The following is a 19,065-nucleotide window of genomic DNA, read 5'->3' as shown; positions in this document are numbered from 1 at the left end:
TGATTTTCAGTCTTAGTATCATTGTAATGTGGGACGTGCAGATAAATGACAATCGGCTTCCCTTCATCTGCAATATCAGATTTTCACTACACAATTATGGTGACATTATAGCAATAACTATAGGAATAAAAGAAATAATAAAAACGAACATCGAACATCGCTCATCTGCACATCCCGTCCACTTTGCGATACAAAGCCGGTTGAAACTCAAAATGTCCTTTTAAGTAGCTTAAAGGTCGGAACAATCCTCGTGCAGTTTGCTCCAATAACCACAGGACTTTCCTGGAGCTCTTCATGCCCTGATTGACGTTGTCTCTTGCCAGAGTTTGTGTGTTAAATCCTCCGAGGCCGAGGCGGTGAGTAAAATATGAACCATGATTAACAGTTGAATTGGGCAAAGGATTGAGATCAACACAAATGATGACATTTCACCTTTAAAAAGTGAAATGAAATTGACATCCCTCTTTCTATTCATTAATGAAATTAATGTGTAGAAAAAGGATAAAAGGTAAGAATGAATTGCTGACCAACTCATTCTCTCTTTAAAACCAATACATCACTTTGAAGGGAACGATATGGAAAGACTTGCAGGCTCATATTTATCCATCTCTTGTTTAAAAGGCAAAATGCAAAAACACACACACGGACCGTCAGCTAAGAATACAAAGCCGTTGCCGCCGCGGGCTGCACCTGCTTCAGTATTCAAACTGTGCTTCAGACATCTCTGGCAGAAGTATCGAGTCATCAGCAAGTTATCAGCCTATGTGGACAGAGAGCTTCATTAGCACAAACACTGCACGCCAGCTAACGCAGCATAATTTTACACCCCCGCTCAAGCCCTGTGTGTGTGTGTGTGTGTGTGTGTGTGTAGGTATGTATGCAGGGATGAAGATCCTCATCCACCTTTACATAAGTAACATAAATGAATAGAATAAGTCTACAATTATTATAAACACTATTGACTGAAACAGTCCAGAACACTATGAGATACCAACATTTTTTTATTTAGGATAGGTATTTATGGGATAGATAATAATAATTTCCATTTGTGTTTATTTTGGTGCCTCATCACTTTATTAATTAACTTTATGCAGAGTGAGAATAGGACTCTTTTTGTGTTGTTAGTGTGTGCAGGGCTACGTGGGGCTGTAGTCGGCAGGCCAACATGATTTAGGAGAGTGTGTGTGTGTGTGTGTGTGTGTGTGTGTGTGTGTGTGTGTGGATGAGAGGCAGGCTAGTCAGCAGAACAAGGCTGTGGCTCAGTGTTTGTCCCTGCAATGTGTTTAATGGGCCCTCCACACAGCACTTCCCTGGTGAGAATGATGCTAATTACTGTACAGCACCTCGCCACACTCTCCTCCTCTCTCACACACACACACTCACACACACACCTGCACACAGAAGTACACGCGCATACACACGCATGTTAACATGGCGATGCGCACAACCGGCGAGGAAGCCTGCGATGATCCACGTGAGTAAGCAGGCAGAATGCAAATGCGACCGCAGCCTCACACTCGGCCGGGGCGCCGCACACGTGTGTTCGTACAACACGCAGGTTCACACACATGCACACTCCAAAAATAAATAACAAGGACACAACACTCAGCACATTCCTGCCCTCGGCCCACTCTTTTTTTCCCTCCTCACAAACATAACCTCCCCCTTCCTCCCCCATCTTAATTCGTCTTTGTTCCTTGTTTGCTCATCCTCTCATCTTTTCCCACCCTGCCTGCCGAACACTTTTGAACTCCTGCCTTTTCCCCCCCGCGACCTCGGCGACCCATCACGCAAATATATCACCTCATCGCCCTGACGCCCGACGGGCCTTTTGGGGATTATCCCAGTTCACAGGTCACGGACGCGGCATTGATCAAGAGGAAGCCGATCGACATCTTCACTCGTGTTGGATCGTCTCTTCGAGGAGGACTTGGCCTTGAAGTCGACACCAAGCAACCGTGAAAAAGCTTCTTATTCAAATGGATGCAGCGAGGCAGACTGTGGGTGTTTGTGTGTATGTATTAGGGTGCATACTCTAACTGTGTGTGTGTGTGTGTGTGCACATGGATATAATATGCCCATCTAAGTGTTTGTGAGTGTGCGGTGTCTAATAAGATGCAGAAAAGCGGAGCAGGCCTTTAGGAGAGGGTATGGGTGAGTGTGTGCCGTCCACGACTGCAATCAATTACAAAGCGTTGGGGCTGCATGTTCTAATCAGAAGCATAAATGTCAGCTCCTTTCCCCCGCACACGCCTCCATTTGCATCCATTAATGCAGCAGGGGAAAGAAAGAGCGTGAGAGCCAGGGAAAGGGAGGCAGAGAGAGGAAGGGAGGGAGGGAGGGAGGGAGAGGCTGCCTTGTGTTTCACATGGAGGAGGTAGGAAATGGCAGGATGGTGAAATAACAGGGCAGAGACAGCAGGGCCAGCGGTGACTCGTCACCCAGGTGAAAATGTCAGTATATTATATGACCGGTCTGTGTATCATCGCAAAGAAGGGTCCTTAAAGAAATGGTTTTGCCAGCGTAGAGGAACTTGACCGGTCTGCACAGAGCGCTGACCTCAAACTCACCCGACGCTATTGAATTGAATTGCAGTGATGAATGCGAGCCAGGGACAAGCTCCACACGGGCGACTTACGAGAGCGGCTTACACGCAGGTCACAGATGGTTGCATAAAAATGTTGGCCGCTCTGAAAATAAAGTGCCGCCGGCGTGACGCGTTTTTGTAGGGCATCCCCCCGGAAGTTAAAAACACGCCGGAACCCTCCGCAACCAGCCAATGGGATTTCACCACTGGATTTTAAAAATGAGTTCTGTGACTATTCCTTTGCCTTGTTTCCACCAAACACCTTATTTCAGCCATCTAACCAAAAATCTATACACCAAATATAGGGGTGGGTAAAAATATTGATACGGCAATATATCGCGATACTTTGACGCCCAATACGATACTGATTTTTCAACTCCAAAGATCGATTTAAAATTCATGTTGAGACGTGTTGTGAATGCAGTACTTTTTCATTTTATTTTCAAAATGTATTCCAGTGAATTTCGTGGGAATTAATAAAATGGAGAGGCTGTTTTGAATGAAATAGTTTGGACTCAATTTGTCCTCTGATCTAAATCATCTGATGTACATGGTAGATGTGTTTTCATCTTTATTTATATCGCAATATCGTGATACGTATCGCAACTTGACCAAAGTATCGTGATACGTATCGTATCGTGACCAAAGTATCGTGATACGTATCGTATCGTGAGGTTCTTGCCAATACACTCACCCCTAACCAAATGAACACTCTTGTGACTGAATGGGAGCAATGTGAGCCTAAAATTATGTGTCTTTTTTTTACATAGCTAACCACATCAATTCTAGTAAAGTACTCATGACTGTGGGCGGGTGTGAATTTTGGCGCATCGTCACTATAAACTACAAGGCGGGAGGGAAAATGGAAAGGCAACAAAAATACAGAAAGGAAAAAAAAAAAAAAGAAAAGAAAGGAGGGTACTGCCAGAGGGCAGAGGAGGCCCATTACTTTGGCCTCTCTCCTTTCTGGAGAGTAGGAGGAGAGGGATGGAGCACCCAGCGCAAAAAACCCAGACAGGCAGACGATGGAGCAGCAGCTGCGATAGCAATTAGACCCCTTATGTATTAAACATACATTTGTAGAAAGCAAAGGGAGGAGAGAGGAAAGGAAGGGAGGGAAACCGGGGAAAAGAAGAAGGGCGAAGAGTAGCCGGCGGAGCATCTGAATCATATCTCTTCCTCGCTTCCTTCCTCTCTCCCTAAAACGGTGAAAGCGATTCCCCGTGCTGCCGTACAGCATCTAAAAAAAAAAAAAAAAGGTTCCAAAAGTGATTAAAAGTCTGACAGAGGACGCTTGTTTACCTCCGATCGGCATGTAAACAGCTAACGGTCCCTGGCTGCATCGCCTCCCTCGCTTCCTGCCTCCTCCCATGCCTGCAGCCGGAGGAAAAGGCAAGCGGGTTCACATGCAGCTCCCCTCAATCCTTTTGAAGACTAATCGACCCTTCACTTGAGCCTAATTGACGTCGGTGAGCACCGGCTCTTGGATTATTCAGTCAAACATGTTAAACTGGTTCCCAGGCTACCGGCTGGAAAATAAACCATCATGGCTGATATGCAGCTGAAGAGATGCATATGTGCTTTGTCATTATATTAAAGGTTTGAAGCCACTTGATGTATCCGTGGCTAAAAAGCTGTGCTACACACATGCATTCTGCTACCTGGAGCCGAGAATAAATATTGAAATTTCACAATGAAATGTTGGCAATGTTCTAAGTAATACAAATAATAATATGCTAGCTTGTCTTTTAAGTTTGATTTGTTTTCCCCCCTGCTTGTTTAATTGGTACCTCCCGTTTCTGCCATACAATTCATTAAGATGAAGATTAATCCTGAAAACCAGCAATTAAAACGTAAACAATGGAAATAATGCGTAATGCGAACAAATCTTTTCCATCAAAGTGAGAAATCGCTTTATTCTTTTAATGCTCAGACAATCTAGACGTTGATGTTGGAGGCTGAAACAAACGCGTCGCCGCTATTAGCTCCCTCTTTGATTGACACCCTAATTCACACGTGCTGCCTTGTTTGCAGCGGGCTTGATGGAAGGGCCATATGTTTTATGAGATGAGGTTATTCATAGGTTGTTGTGTTAACCAGGAAACACTGTTGAACCTGTCACTTCCTCTTGAGCTGACGAGCTTTATTAGGGGGAGGGAGAGGACGCGCCTGTTTATTCGTCCTCGAGCTGCGGCGCCGCGGCGAACCAGATCCGCCGTGCGTAAGCCCGTTACGGCTGTTCAACCGGTGCCGTATTGGTACAATGGCTTTACTCAGTCAGTTGTGATGGAATCAGATTTGTCCCTGGGAGTGAGTGTGTGGGAGAGCGGGGACACATGGCACAATATTGTGAGAAGGCAGATTGCCAGTGTGCACTGTAAAAAAAAACAAAAAAGGGTGATTGCTCACTTATGGATACTTGCTGTGGTACCACAACAATAAGCTTTTTTTTTTTTTTAAATAGATGCCTGACTGTCGCCCACAAATAAGCATATGGCTGAAATGAGAAGGAAAAAAGGATCCGCATGCAGAGATCGACACACGTCTGTTGTTTTTGTCACTTTACGACCTGAACCCCCTCATTGTTGAATTAACAGAGGAGAGAGAGAGACAGAGAGAGACAGTGAGAGAGGTGGGTGGCTGGAGCCGATAGTGCCAGAGCTACGCTGGCCCCGGAGAGAGAAAAAAAAGCCACAACACAAACTCACTGTTGGCAGCGGATGGAGAGGCAGTATTTTTCCAAAAACTGATTACCTTCCCTCCCCCCAGTGTTTCCCTGTCTCTCTCTCTCCTCTGACTTTTGCTCTCTCCCCGAGACAAGCTGTTCCCTTGGCAGCTGTTTCGACAATGCGGATCCCCGAGCTCAGGAGGAGGTTGGAGTGTATATTAGTGTGTGTGTGCATGTGTGGGGGGGGGGACCTCCACATGCAAATCAGTACAGGCATGGCAACATGCCAGGATTCGTTTTTTCCCAGTCTTATGCTGAACCCGAGCACGATTAGGACCCAGTGTCCGATACTGGAGACCTTGGGTTTTGCTGGAGCCCCCTTCCATTCAACGGCTGCCCCCGTAGTTGTGTTTTTCCAGGTGGAAGCTCTCCCGGAGAGCTGCATTCAGAGCCACCACTCACACCAGGTCCCGTTGGCCTCGTACGTATGACAGCCGAGTCTATCCAGACCATCCCGCACGGTCCAGGGCCGCCGCCGTGAAGACGTGGCATGGAATCTATCATATTTTGTAAACAGTACATGTGTGTGTTGAAGAAAAAACAAAAACGCTACAGTGGGAGAGGCAGAGACAACAATGTGACTTTAACTAGACTATCCTGGCAGGACTCATTAGAGGATAGATGATACTTCTCTACTTAAAACATGAGTCAGATGTGGCCAGGGAGCCCCATGGGCAGGAAACAAACACATCATAATCCTCCTCTGTAATTGGGCAAATGAGAGATGTTGCCATTGGACTATGGCACCGAAACAGATGGCAACAGAGAGGCGTATTAAACCTCCCACTACCCAGAGCCTTTGCTGTCTCTCCTTCACTGTATCGCTCCAAAAAGGTAGAGAGGCAGGCATCGCTTCAACATCCCCCTACAGCGTGTCTGCTGCTTTCTGTCTCACACACATAAACACACACATTTTCACCAAAAGAGAATCTCTCTTGTCTCCCATCAAAGCACCTTTTTCCCCCCCTCCAAGACCCCCCACCGAGCGCGCTCGCTAAGAGCCCTCCTTTGAGCCCCTAATGCACGAGCAATCAGATTAGGGCCGTCGATGTAAGCCTTGAATTACTCACGTTATGACTTGATTGGCCAATAATTTGATTGGAGTCACATCTCTACTTCCTCTGGTTCTTCAGATCCCATCGTCCCTGTCCCTCCCCTCTCTTGCCTTCTACTTCTCCCCGTTCTCCCTCTTCACTCGAGGCAAGAGAGAGAAAAAAAAAACTCCGGCTGTCAGCTTTTGCCTGTTTCCATGGGGATCACAAAACTGACTTATCAGGGGAATAGTATTCCTCTTACTGTAAGTCAGATGCAACGATTTCATCCATGAAACAAAAACAGCTAATTCTCTTGTGACTGCATGTTACAATGCCATAAATTCATATTTTCTGTTTTGTAAACAACATTCGTAGTCGCCGACTGTAAGTCAAATTGCTAATATCTGTTATGATGACGGCTTTTTATCTGGCTTCCCTGCAAAAACACAGCCACCTAATAAAAACTGGAGCTCTGGAGCCAATAATTACACCTCAATATATGATATATAGTCAGACCGCAGAGGGATTAAAGTCATTACAGATGGTAGCAGGTCATTAACATTTTCATGCACAGTCATACTGCAGGAGTGAACATGTGAATTCATGTAACAAACTAACAGTGGGGGGTGTATCGGCAGAAACAGAGCTGTAAACGTATGTCGAGTGTTTGAGGTGGAAGTTTGCCGTCGACCGCATGAAAGTAAAATAATTTGGATTTAGCTTTACAAATGATGAAATATGTAGGTTTTCCAGTTATAAAAGCATAGAGCACGTGGGAAGAGTCGCCTCAAGAAACGGAGAGAAAGGAGGATTCGCTTCTTAAGAGAACATTAAAGGGGTGCATTTTCTAATTTCTCACTGGAGGCGGTAATGCAGCACAAATGTACCGTATCCTGCAGGGAGGAGGTGAAACCCGTACACGTGAGCTGTGACATTTCTACTTTCCTTGTCTGCTTCCTACCCGACTCTTGCTAAATGAACCAAATAGTAAAATAACACCGTTGACGCCCTTTTTTTCTTCGGCTTGAAATGACTTTAGCAGAATCGTAACTGAATTTCTTTTTCCGCACAATATTACATGGCCCACTCTAATTATTTCCTGGAATAACAACTTTGCAAAAAAAAAAAAAAGAAAGAAAGGAGAAGTTCTAGGAAATTAAGCTTCTTGCTTCCTCTTGAGTTCCCAAAACACACTTGGTTCAAAATCAAGGTTGAGTCCAGATAGGGAGCAAAACTAAAAAGCATCCCTTTATAATAAGTGAACTCTCCGAGGGGCTTCAGACTGATCATTATTCAAGATGGCTGAGCCTCACCAGCTTGCTCTTCCTTTCCCTGACAGTTATGAGGTGTACATACTGTTAATACGGGGCTGCTGCGGTTCAGCGGTTGCTATAGCGAAAGGCCGAATCACTTGTGTGAAAACATATGGCGTTCAAATCTCTGCTTCCTTCTCTGGAGGACCAGCAGAGACTCGGGAGGCCGAAGGGGTCTTGTGTTTAGATATCCGGGTAAAGGAACTGTAGAAGACACCGGAGGAAGATGTAAAGTTGGCTTGTCAAAAAAGATACGGCACACGAGGAGCGAGAGGGAAGGAGGGGAGGCATTAGCAGATCGACTGAGGTACAAACAGCCTGGAGTACATGTTTAAAGGGGTCTCCAGTCTTATTTTCGCTGCGCGGAGGCAAAACGAGCTGATTCTGTTTGACTGCGAACTTCAAAATGAATCTGCGAGGAGCGCGTGTACCCCGCTCCGCAAATTAGCCCGGGAGACATTTTGTATCTATGTCACACACCGAGCAGAGGGAAGGATGCGGACGGATGCTCCCTCTACTGAGAGGATGGTTTGATGGTAATCACCCCCCCCCCTCCTCCTCTTCTCTTCCATCTCGTCTACCGTTCTCAGTTTTAACTTCCTTTCGGCTGTCAGACTCCTCGGGAAGAAGGCAGCCATCTGCTGTGAATCATATACGCTCCGAATCAAACTGTAAGCAACGCCGACTGGAACCAGTGTAAACACAGGCACACGACGGCGGCAGACGAATGGCAGAAACAAAGACGTTCCCCTCGAGTTAAACGTGTTTGACTCGCTGGGAAACGTACGTGAAACAGACTTAGAAACTCTTAATAGTTTCACATCCAGCATCTAAAAGGAGAAAAAAAAGGTGAAAGCAAAACAAATTCCAGAAGAAATCACAATAATCAACCGTGACAAAAGGAACCCACAAGACGTTTCTGGGAGCGTTTTAAGATGCTGTCGGAGCGGAAAAGGTCGCCACCTTGATGGTGACACGCGATAACGCCGAGGGGACAACGGCGCTGAGATGACCCGGAGGATAACGCAAGGATAAAACCAGAGACGGCAGCGAGATAACCCCTCCTCACACAACGCAGCGACGCTAAAGATGGCGTGAAGAAGACAGAGATAACGCCGGGAAAAACAAGCGGAGCGCAACAAAATCGGGGCTGCAAGGTTGTTATTGTGAGTTTGTTCCGTCTATTAAGAACACTTGAAACTTGGGTTTCAGGAATGTGCTGATGTTTTGTTTCTCATGTAAAACACTTGAGGAGAGAGGCTGCGATGATCTGAAATCACCTCAGCTACGACGCCCGCGCACCATACATCCTGCTGACCATCTCTTCCCTTCGTCCGGACCCGGGAGGGAAAGCTGTGCAGGAAAAAAAAAAAGATCCTTCCCCGCCTTTAAGCTCTCTCCTCCACATCCTCCTCCATAGCCGCAGTGTGTATGTACCTGTGTCCTTCTGAGCTTAAACTACGCTGACCTTGACTTTTTTGGAAGACCTCTGAGACGTGGTAGAGATCCCTCCTCTGTTTCTCAGTGGAGCAAGAAAGCATGTTATCTCTTCGACATGTTGCACATCATACTTGAAATAAAGCATGTGATATTTTCTCTGGCGAGTCCACGAGATGAAAAGGGGACCCCCGATACTCCGCTCTTCCCTCATTAGGCACAACGAGGCGGCGTGTTGGTGTCAGGGAGCCGCTTCATCAACCCTCAGCAGGACGGAGGATCCGATCTGCTGTGAACTGGACCTGCTGCAGCCCACTCACACGGGGATGGAAACCACCAGAGATGCACTTCAGAGGGCGCGTTCGGGTGAAGGAAGGGAAGCAGAGAGGAGTCGTAACAAGGGGAGCTGTAGTTAATGATATGAGGACAGCTGGCGAAAAGGAAGGCAACAGGCGTGCCTAATAGCGTGCATTTGAACCGAAAAGAGGCCATTATGTGAACAAAAGGGGAACTCTATATCTCTGTATCTATCATATGAACTGGAAACTGCTTTTATCACCTTGTTTTTATTGCCAGGAAACACATTTATTATAGATAAACTTGTAAGGCACTCTGGAATAAAAGTACTTGCAATGTCCCCTCTTTTAGGAATAAATGTAATACAAACAAAAGTACATGGTGTTATCTGTCCGTCCGTAATGTGGTTAGTGGGAGAGGGAGTTATTTCAGAGGCTCCTGCTCCCAGAAGTTGAAGTCTTGTTCAATTTTCTTTTTGATAAAGTTGAAAAGAGGAAATCAAAACCATTTTTTGCGTGAACATAATGGAGAAAATAGCTTATATATACATATATATCCAAACTGTTACACAATCCTCTGTTTTCCTATTTATTCCAATTCCTATTTAAATGCATCATTAATCACTTTTGACCAGGTGCAATGATTACATTATGTGTCATAATTAAGTTATTCCAACTTTATGGGCGACCTTAAACATAATTAATATTTAATATTTAATATTTGTGGCCAATAGGCTCAACTGTGTTACCCCATTAGATTAAGATCTAGATTAAGAGATTCGGGGACCCCTGCAGTAACCCTGCGGTCCACTAGGGGTTTCACTGTTAAACTTGAATCGTGGCGCTTGTCTTGTCGTCAACTGTAACAACAAAGCGTTTTCAAATTCGGGCCTGTTCACCATGGCAACGCCGGCTGAGGCTCGCGGGTAAGCATTCAGACCTGCGTTGAAATACTAAAAAGCGGTGTCCATGACATAAATCTATAAGCTCCTTACGTCATCCATCTGAGAGTCCCGTGTTTCTACGTTCATTGAAGGATGCCTTTCGCTGAAAGGGGAACACAGAACCGGGGGGGGGGAAACCACTTCTGAAAAGCGGCGGCACCTCCCACTTTGGAAACTCCATTGAAGTGCAGCTCCGTCTGGCAAAGCTCTCAGAGTGGAAGCACTGATACCGGCTCCGCTCCGACTGCGCTGCAGCACCCAGAACTGCCATTAAATATGATCTATGTAAGTGACTCTCACGGCGACGGGGATGTGGACTCACACGAGCGTGCGACCGGATGGAAGCGCCGGTTCGAGGTCGGCGTAGCGACTTTTCACGGGTGGCATTAATCAAATTAAACGTTGCGGTGAGTTGAGGATGGATTTAAAACCCTGTGCTTTATAGTCACATGATCTCTGCGACTGCGTTTGTTCTTCAAAATGAAGAGAAAACACGAGGAAGCTTCTGTGTTTGTCTCGCTGCATTCTATCATATTCTTTTTCAGCGTTCCACAATGTTTGACATCTTTGTTCGGTGTCACTTTTATTTTGCTTCAAAGCAGTTTGATGTCTTGAACTCTCACATCCCCAGTAGAACAGATCATGAATACAACACACAAGTCTTTTTTAGAATCTAGATTCCTTTTTTTTTTTTTTAAAGGAAAGTTTTGTGTATTTAGAACGAAACAGCTTTTCACTGTTTGCACTAAAACACAGCCTCTATACCGAGACAGAGTGGCACAGTGTGCACGACCCAGGACACAGAGGTCATGACCTCAGTGTTTTTTCCTGCAGGCTTCATTTGAGAATAAAGCTGGATTTTAAACATGTGGACACCAGAAACGAAAAAACAGGGTTCCTGAGAAACCACTCCAAACCTAATGATTACAGTTCTTCAGAGGACAGAAGGTAAGTAGCCTTGAAGTACATACAATGAAATGAAAGAAAAGGTGCTCTCTTCATGTACACTGTATGGCGAGAGGTAAGAAAGCGTGTGGAGGTCTAGATGGAGAGATGGTACGATGCCGGAGGGCCATTGAGGAATCTAATCCCCGAGTTAATTGGTATGACTGATGAAGACAAATTGAAATGAGTCCGGGAGGAGAGGAAGAGTGAGGGCTCGCACGTAAAAGACATAAACACGGCTTTCGCTTGATAGCTGGACTCTTAGCATCTCTGTTCAGTTCAATCACTTTGCAGCAGCGGCGGGGAAATGAACTCGCACGGGTTAAAGAATGCGCCAAACGTCCCCGGTGAAAGATCTTTCCTCCACGCCGAAGCCTCGCCATTGATTTTTCAACGCTCGCTATCTATTCACAGGTGGTCTTCTCTCTTCTCGGGGGCCGGGCCACTGAATGCGAAGCGTCAAAGCGAATTCAGGCCGGATCAATTGGCGGAGACGGCGAGCAGGTTGGCACGGTCGCCACATGAAAGAGATTCTTAATAACCGCACACTGTGGCCGTTTATGAGGCGGGAAAGAGAGGCGCATTTTGAATGTATGTTTGCCTCAAAGCAAAGCGTGACTCTCTGAGTATTCACACATACATAAATACAACCACACTAAATTGGACTTTAATTAGATTCTTCTTCTGTTTTTTTTTTTTTTTAACAGTCTACAGTTTTAATGACGGACTGTAATTGTTAAGAAGAAATGCAAATGATTCCTGTGTATTCACACAGCAGCCGTCTCCCACAGCAGGACTTGTGATGTTGACGCTGCCAGTTATCCCTCCTTCCTCTCCTGTCTCCGGCTGATAAATGATAACTTTGGAACTTTGTTCATTAGTGCTGGCCTGTCTCCTGCTCTACAGCTGTCTGAAGCTGGCACTCCTCTCCCTCACACCTCCCTGCCTTCATCGCTCTCCGCAGTGTCCCTCACTTCATGTTGTCTCCCTCTCAACTTCAACTTTCAACCTTTTTTTTGGCTTCACCTCTTCTTCCTCCCCCCCCCCCCCCACCCCCTCCACTTCAGCTCTCGCTGATTTCTACTTAGCCTCCGTTTCTCACTCTCACTCTCACGCTCGCAGCTCGGCGGCACGTCTCCACGCCGCTCTGGCGAAATAATTTACCGCACGCAGAGCTCCCGCGGATGATTGAAGCGTAATTAGACGGCGTGAGACGGCGGGGAAAAAAAAAAAAAAAAAAAAAAGGCCAAACGGAGGTGTTCGGGAGCCGGCGCTCGTCAGATGGTCCATCTCACTCTCGCCGGCTTTGCCCTTCAAAACTATCACTTCTGGAGGAAGAGCGAGGAGGGGGAGGGGAGGGGGGACGGCGAAGCTGCAGCTGACTACCAAATGACACGTTGGCAAGCGATCCTATTCTTCTTGCACTGCAGATATTTCCCAACCTTCTTTCCCTTTATTAGGCCTGTTGGAAAGAATATCAAACAACACTTAAGCAATCCTCTTGAATTCCAGATAAACTCCAGCTGAGGGAAGAGGGGACTCAACGAGATGCCGAGGTGCATCATTAGGATTCAGGGAGATGAGGACAGGAAGGAGCTGCAGAGGAAGCATGATGAGCTTCTCTCAGAGCTGTACTGTCATGATGGCAGAGCGCATAAAGCTCGGGGCGCTTGTTATCGGGTAAAACTACGATGGAAGGAGTGGAAAAAAAGGAGTGCGTACGTGTGCTGACGAGCATCACCGGGACGCCGTATTCACATGCAGGAGGAAATGAGTGGCTATAATCTTTGAGGACGCCCTTGCCGGTGGCGGCGATGGCGGCTTCGGAGGGGGGGAAAGTGCTGATCGCCACACTGTGCTCTGACACCAGATGCTCAGCGAACAAACACGCCGGTGGATGTCGCATTCAAGGTGGTGAACGTGGAGAGGTGAGTGATGCTGCTGAGTGAGCACCTGTATCCCCGAAGTCTGTCCAATTATCCCGCTGCATTCACGATGCCCCCCCCCTCCCTCCCTTACATACTCCACAGATTTAACCACTGCTTAATGCCGGCTACGCCTGCCGTTGTCAGCACCCGACTGTAACAGCGCTGTCAGCCGTCCCTTTGATTATCGCCCAGAGGTCACCCTGTGTCGAGCCACAGCGCGGGGTCCCGGGTGTCAACGGAGCCGAGACGTCAGAGGAGTCACCTTTAAAGGATAATAAGAAGACTGCTGACTGACTGTGGACCACCCAGAGGGAGGGGGGGGGGGATCCGTTCTTTTCACATGAATATAAATGTAATATTGACGGGAAATCTTCCCCAGAGGAGAGGAAAAGGAACAGACAGCCGGAGAGACGGGGGGCAAGAGAATAAATGAGAGAGGGAGAAGCGCAACACTCCGGTCGGCTTCGCACCGTTAAACCATCTGAAGCCGCCGCCGCCGCCGCCGGTGACTACTGGTTGATGGGCCGGGCTGCGGAGCACTGTGTTATCATAAACATTTGGGATTCACTTCATGGAGGCACTTTAATGATGCTTTTAGCATAATTTCCCCACTGTAATGTGAAGTGAAGGGCAAGCAGCGCCTTTCTGTCTGCCTGTAGCTTCTGTGAACCTTATAAATATTGGCGACTGGAATGAGGGCGGTAATGAAGGCACACTGCAGCACCGGCTCAAACCAGGCCACCGGCAAAACAAAACTCCCCCAAATCAATAACTCCTACCAGTGACTGTAAGTACAGTTCATTGTGTAACATTTTCAAGTGAGATATTTGCTCATTTTATGATTTTTTTTTCTTTTTTTGAGAAAAATGAATAAATAAAAAAGCAAAAATACAGTGCCAGGATACAAAAATAGAAAACAAGCAGGAATTTTGCCTTTGAAGGACAAAAAAAAAAAGTCAATCTTGAAGTTTATCTTGGGTCCTAACGTGTATGACATCAAAGCTGAGTGTGCATTGTCAGAATCCATAGGATGCGAGAGTTGTTGAGCTAATTCTAGGCTGTCCACACGAGAGAGGAGAAGAGCCAGGAAAAAAAAAAAGAAAGGAAAGGAGGACAGCTTTGTTTTCATCCGGGCTGTTATCAGCAGGAGCCGACCGTAGCGAGGACGGGGAGGGATGATTTCCATAAAGACTGGCTGTTGTCTGAAAGCAAGCAGCTGTCAGGCGGAATTACCTCTCCGACACAGACACCACAATCGAGGGCGCCCTTCCCATAATTCAGTCTGATTGGCTCAAGGGGAAAATGGCAGCCCTGCGGAGAGGGAGGCGAGCGGCTGGCTGACAGGTCTGCATCGGCGGAGCTCGACGCGGCGTTTACCTGATATCATTCTGTCCGCTCAACGTGTCGCTTTTCACAGTTCTGGGAGGAAGCTGCCTGAACAAAGTGACACGGAGAACTCTCTCTCATGAACACAAACGCTGCTATTGACTCAAGTTTGTGTTTAAATGCAACACAACTTTTATTTAAATTATTTTTTTTAAATGACCCCCGTTCATAATTTATCACAAAAGCACCAGCTCTACTTCATATTCAGCATATAGACATAGTCTCCTCATTCAACGCTGTTAAGGAAAGTGAATAAGAATATAATTTAATGTCAACCCTCGTAACGTAGGGCCAGCCAACATTGACTCATTTTAATTTACGTTACTTTGCAAATACACTTAGTTTTCTCAATGTTTAACCACAATTTAAAAAACCGGGAGAAAATTCATCCCCGTTAAACACGGTTTTATGTGAATGTACGCGAAAAGAAATAAACACACATACTCCACACCTATGCTAAGTGCTGTTATCTGTGACTTGTGTAGAGGTGAGTGACAGGAGAGGCGGCGGAGGGAGGGGGGGAGTGTCCTTTAGGTATCTTAATTATGGCTCCTCTCCTCCCTCTCGCTGTCACCATCCCCGGGGGAGGGCAAGACAAAAGGAAGGCAATGTTTCATCTCTGCTGCCTTGGTATTTCAAATTCCGAGGGGAGTAAAGAGGGAGAGAGACAGCGGGGTGTTACATCGGAGGAAGAAGAGGAAATCAAGTTCCCTCCGTTTCACTCTGCTCGCCTCCTCTGCAGCTGTGTTTAAAATAAGGCACCTCAATAAATGCGTCCTAATGGCGTCAAGGCAAAAAAATAAAAAACTTGATTACTGTGACGGATTTATTTAATGAGCTCAAAGCCTCTGGCTGTGACTCGCTGATTCGTTTATTGCTTTGTTGTGGAGCGATATATATAAATATAAATATATATATATGTGACAAAATGGAGCCGAGGGAGCGAGACAATGAGGCTGAATGCTCTTATTGTGGAAGTCGTCGCCGTTCACACCTTTCCCCAACATGCACCTGGGTTTTTCACGGCCACGCGGCGCCGCCGTGACGGAGAGGAGGATGTCAGAGACACCTTGGCAGGTAGGCAGCCACAAAGACAGCCTGCTGTTAATTATTGATGGGAATAAATTGCACTCATTGGATGTTTGGCAGGCGAACACATGGTGGATGTGAATACTAATGTGTTTTTCAACGAGTGTGTGAAGGGGGGAAAAAAAAAGATGGCAAGAGAAAACGGGTTAGTGGGAATGAAGAGGGGGCGAGGTGGAGGAGGTGGAGGAGGAGCCGATAGAGTGATGGGAGTGATACCTGGTAAAGAGACATCAGAGAGATGCAGAGGGAGTCTATAAAAGCAAACTACTCCTTAATGTCCCTCACAAGTGTGATAAAAGCGCAGAGCTGCGGCACAGAATGCTGGCCTTTCTATTTGTGTGAACAGAACAAGGAGAAAAAAAAAACAAAACACCAAACCTTTATCCGCAAAATGCTAATAGGAAATGATTTTGCGAATGTGCACACATGCACATGAAATGCAAACAAACATCCTTAAAAAGGTCAACTCTTTTTGGGACGCTCGACCTCGCTCATGAGAATATTGACGGAGCAAAATGAGGGAGGGGGGGGGGGGGGGCGGATGCAAATAAGGGTGCTAAAATGAGCCGGGCTTCTTATCTGTATTCCGAGAGGCTGCCCTCTTATAAATATTGGAAGAAGGACACCGGTGAGGGAGAGGGAACCGGCCAAATGGTGCGTTTGAGAAATGGCACACCTGAGCACCGGGCGGGAATACCATCTCCTCCTGTCACATCTCATCCCGTTTGATCAAAAAAATAATTGCCACCTTCATCGTTATCATCAATTCTGCCCCTCTTCACGTGGCGCCACTCGCCATTTCTCCATCTCATCGGGAACTTGTGTGTGGATTTTTTTTTGGCGGGATCGGATGGAAATGCTGGGAGGATAAAAAAAAAAAAAAATCACTCACGGTCATCACCATATTCATCGCTTTAATGCGGCTGACATTTTGTCCGCCACCATTTAAATATTCTGACACCGGCGTGTCTCGGAGCAAAAAATAGCCTGGGCTCGTCCATCACGGAGAGGGAGAGAGAGATAGAAATAGAGAGAGAGAGAGAGAGGGGGGGCCCTGCTGTGCTGGAGTCTGCGATGATGCTCCCTACAGTCAGCGAGGGATTGGAACATTTAGAAGAGACAAATGAGACAGCTGCCGGCCTGGACTGAGGGTCCAACATACATTTAATAATATGAGTGATGTTCTTGTTCCGGCACGCGCCTCTGCAGGGGGAGATTGCTAACAGGCTAGTTCACAATCTGCTAAAAAACCGACGGATATGCAAGTTCTAGCACAGACAAGCCACGCCTCCTCCTGGGACGACGCCACGGACACTCAACATGAGACCATGTGACCACTCAGAACATGGGACCACACGTGAAAAAAAAAAAAAAAGAAAAGTTGTTGCTGGAGCGAACCAGACTGCAGCTTCGCCCTGTCACAGAGTGCCATTAAGATAAAACAGACCCCGGCGTGCACCGCAGTCGCCTCGCAACAAGTCATTTAGCCGTACGAACGCAGTTATGAGCCCACATTTAAGAGTCGTCTCGTATTAGAGCGAACAAGTTTGTCATTAAACAGCAAAGCTCTGCGGAAAATGACTTTCTATAAAACTGTGTTTATGGACAGAACCAGTTTCGGGGAGGGGGAGGAGGGGCGAGGACGCAACGCAGCGCTGATGTAGGACGCGGCAAGGCTGACTTGTTTTTAAACACCCCTTACCTTGGCCATTTGGGCCTGCACGCCGGTGGCTTTGAGAGACGACACGGCCTTCTGGGCTGCAGCTGGGCTGTCGAAATCCACAAAGCCATAGCCTGCAGAGAGAGAGAGAGGGAAGGGAAAAAGTCAGGCATTAGTAATGAAAAAAAAATGAAGGCAGATGACTAACAAGGAGAATGACAGGCACTTGGTAATTGTAGCAGTAATAGGTTGGTAACATGACTACAGAGGCTGCCAGTTCTCATATCTGGTGAGCACTACATTGTTTGATAATTAGCGACACTGACGTTCATAGGGGGATGCTATGCATCTTAATTAGTAGCATGGATGAGCGATTTAGTAATAACAAACCCCGGCACCCTGCCCACCTCCAACTGCACACACACACACACACACACACACACACACACACACACACACACACACACACACACACACACACAGTATGCATAGGCAAACACACACACACACACACACACACACACTGAGCAGCATGTAAATCAAGATCACAGACCATCGCTGTTGTAAGACATTCTTATTTGTAGTTCAATGACAACTCACAAACACATTATGAAAAGTCCATAATTGAAAGTCCGTGATTAAAGGAACAACACACACACACACACACACACACACACACACACACACACACACACACACACACACACACACACACACACACACACACACAGCAACGTGTCAATTACACACAGTTTTCACTTATTCAGCCTTTTGATTTTCAGGGACTGTGAAGTTGTGCCGGCCCACATCGTGTTCCTCATTTCACAGCCGCCATAATAGCCGTCTCCCCGGTAACAAATCTCTCCAAAAGGTCGAACGGCGTACACCGGAGACGCCGCCGCCGCCTTCCTTCAACACCGTCTCTCTTACGTCCATGGAAACACTTAAATTTCCTCAAACGCAGCCTTTCTGTCCACCTTCTCACCGTCTTTGTCCCTCTGTGTCCCCAATACTCCCTCTCTCTCCCCCTCATATTCTTTCTGACATTAACGGCCACCGGCCCCCATCTGGAAATTCATCACCGTGGGGGGAAAAAGCGCTAGGGAATGAAATCTGCGGCTGTGATTTATGAGTTATTGTGATCCCGACGTTCTCCGGGATGTATCGGAGACGGGGGTCACGTCCGTGTTAATTAAAATGTGGCGGCGGATTAAAAGCAGTGAATGGGTGCCCTATGATCCAGTGTTTCAGAGGGAAAGTGTAATTAGAAAGGGATAATGGGTGTGAGGTGGGGGGAGACCCGCTGCCGCGGTTACCCCCACCATGATGCAAACTAACAGATGATCACACGTGTGCACGTGCACATACGAACGTCTCACTCTTTTACTCTTTTTCGTCGACGTTCGAGGCTATGCGGCGGCGGTGAGGCATTGGGGACCTTTTCCTGTCGGATGGCGGCGAAGGAGCGTGGAGTAATGTGAAAATCATAACCTGTGGCGGAAGAGAAATCAAGTGCAGGAACTGATTAATGGCCAGCTGTTAGAGCGGGGCTGGGAGGGGCGGAGCTTTAATTGTGGGGATATGAAGAGCGAAATGATTCAACTAGAGTCGGTAAAAAAATGGACCCTTTCTTTAAAAAATTTATTATTTCTTTAAAAATGCATTATTTCTTTAAAGATAAGTAGAGCCGACCATGTTGTTGCATTATGAAGCCTCTA

At 46.7% G+C, this 19,065-nt stretch overlaps 1 protein-coding gene across 6 annotated transcripts in view; it reads right to left on the bottom strand.

The window, feature by feature from the left end:
* LOC311028456 (RNA-binding motif, single-stranded-interacting protein 3) overlaps nucleotides 1–19,065 on the bottom strand; it is a gene marked incomplete at its 3' end in the record, with an annotated part of 237,550 nt that overhangs the window by 86,184 nt on the left and 132,301 nt on the right. For 4 of the 6 annotated variants that reach the window (XM_084033035.1, XM_084033039.1, XM_084033038.1 and 1 more), the window contains one exon: nucleotides 17,390–17,481. In XM_084033035.1, the coding sequence (XP_083889161.1) occupies nucleotides 17,390–17,481 (92 nt within the window). Of the gene's footprint in view, nucleotides 1–17,380; nucleotides 17,482–19,065 lie in introns of all 6 variants that reach the window. The other 2 variants (XM_084033034.1, XM_084033036.1) reach the window with 1 other exon arrangement.

This window comes from Eutrigla gurnardus (genome assembly GCF_963514095.1).
Source record: "Eutrigla gurnardus genome assembly, chromosome: 17".
Classification (NCBI taxonomy): domain Eukaryota; kingdom Metazoa; phylum Chordata; class Actinopteri; order Perciformes; family Triglidae; genus Eutrigla; species Eutrigla gurnardus.
Note: the sequence above shows the minus strand (reverse complement) of the source record. Positions and strands in the feature narration are given on the sequence as shown.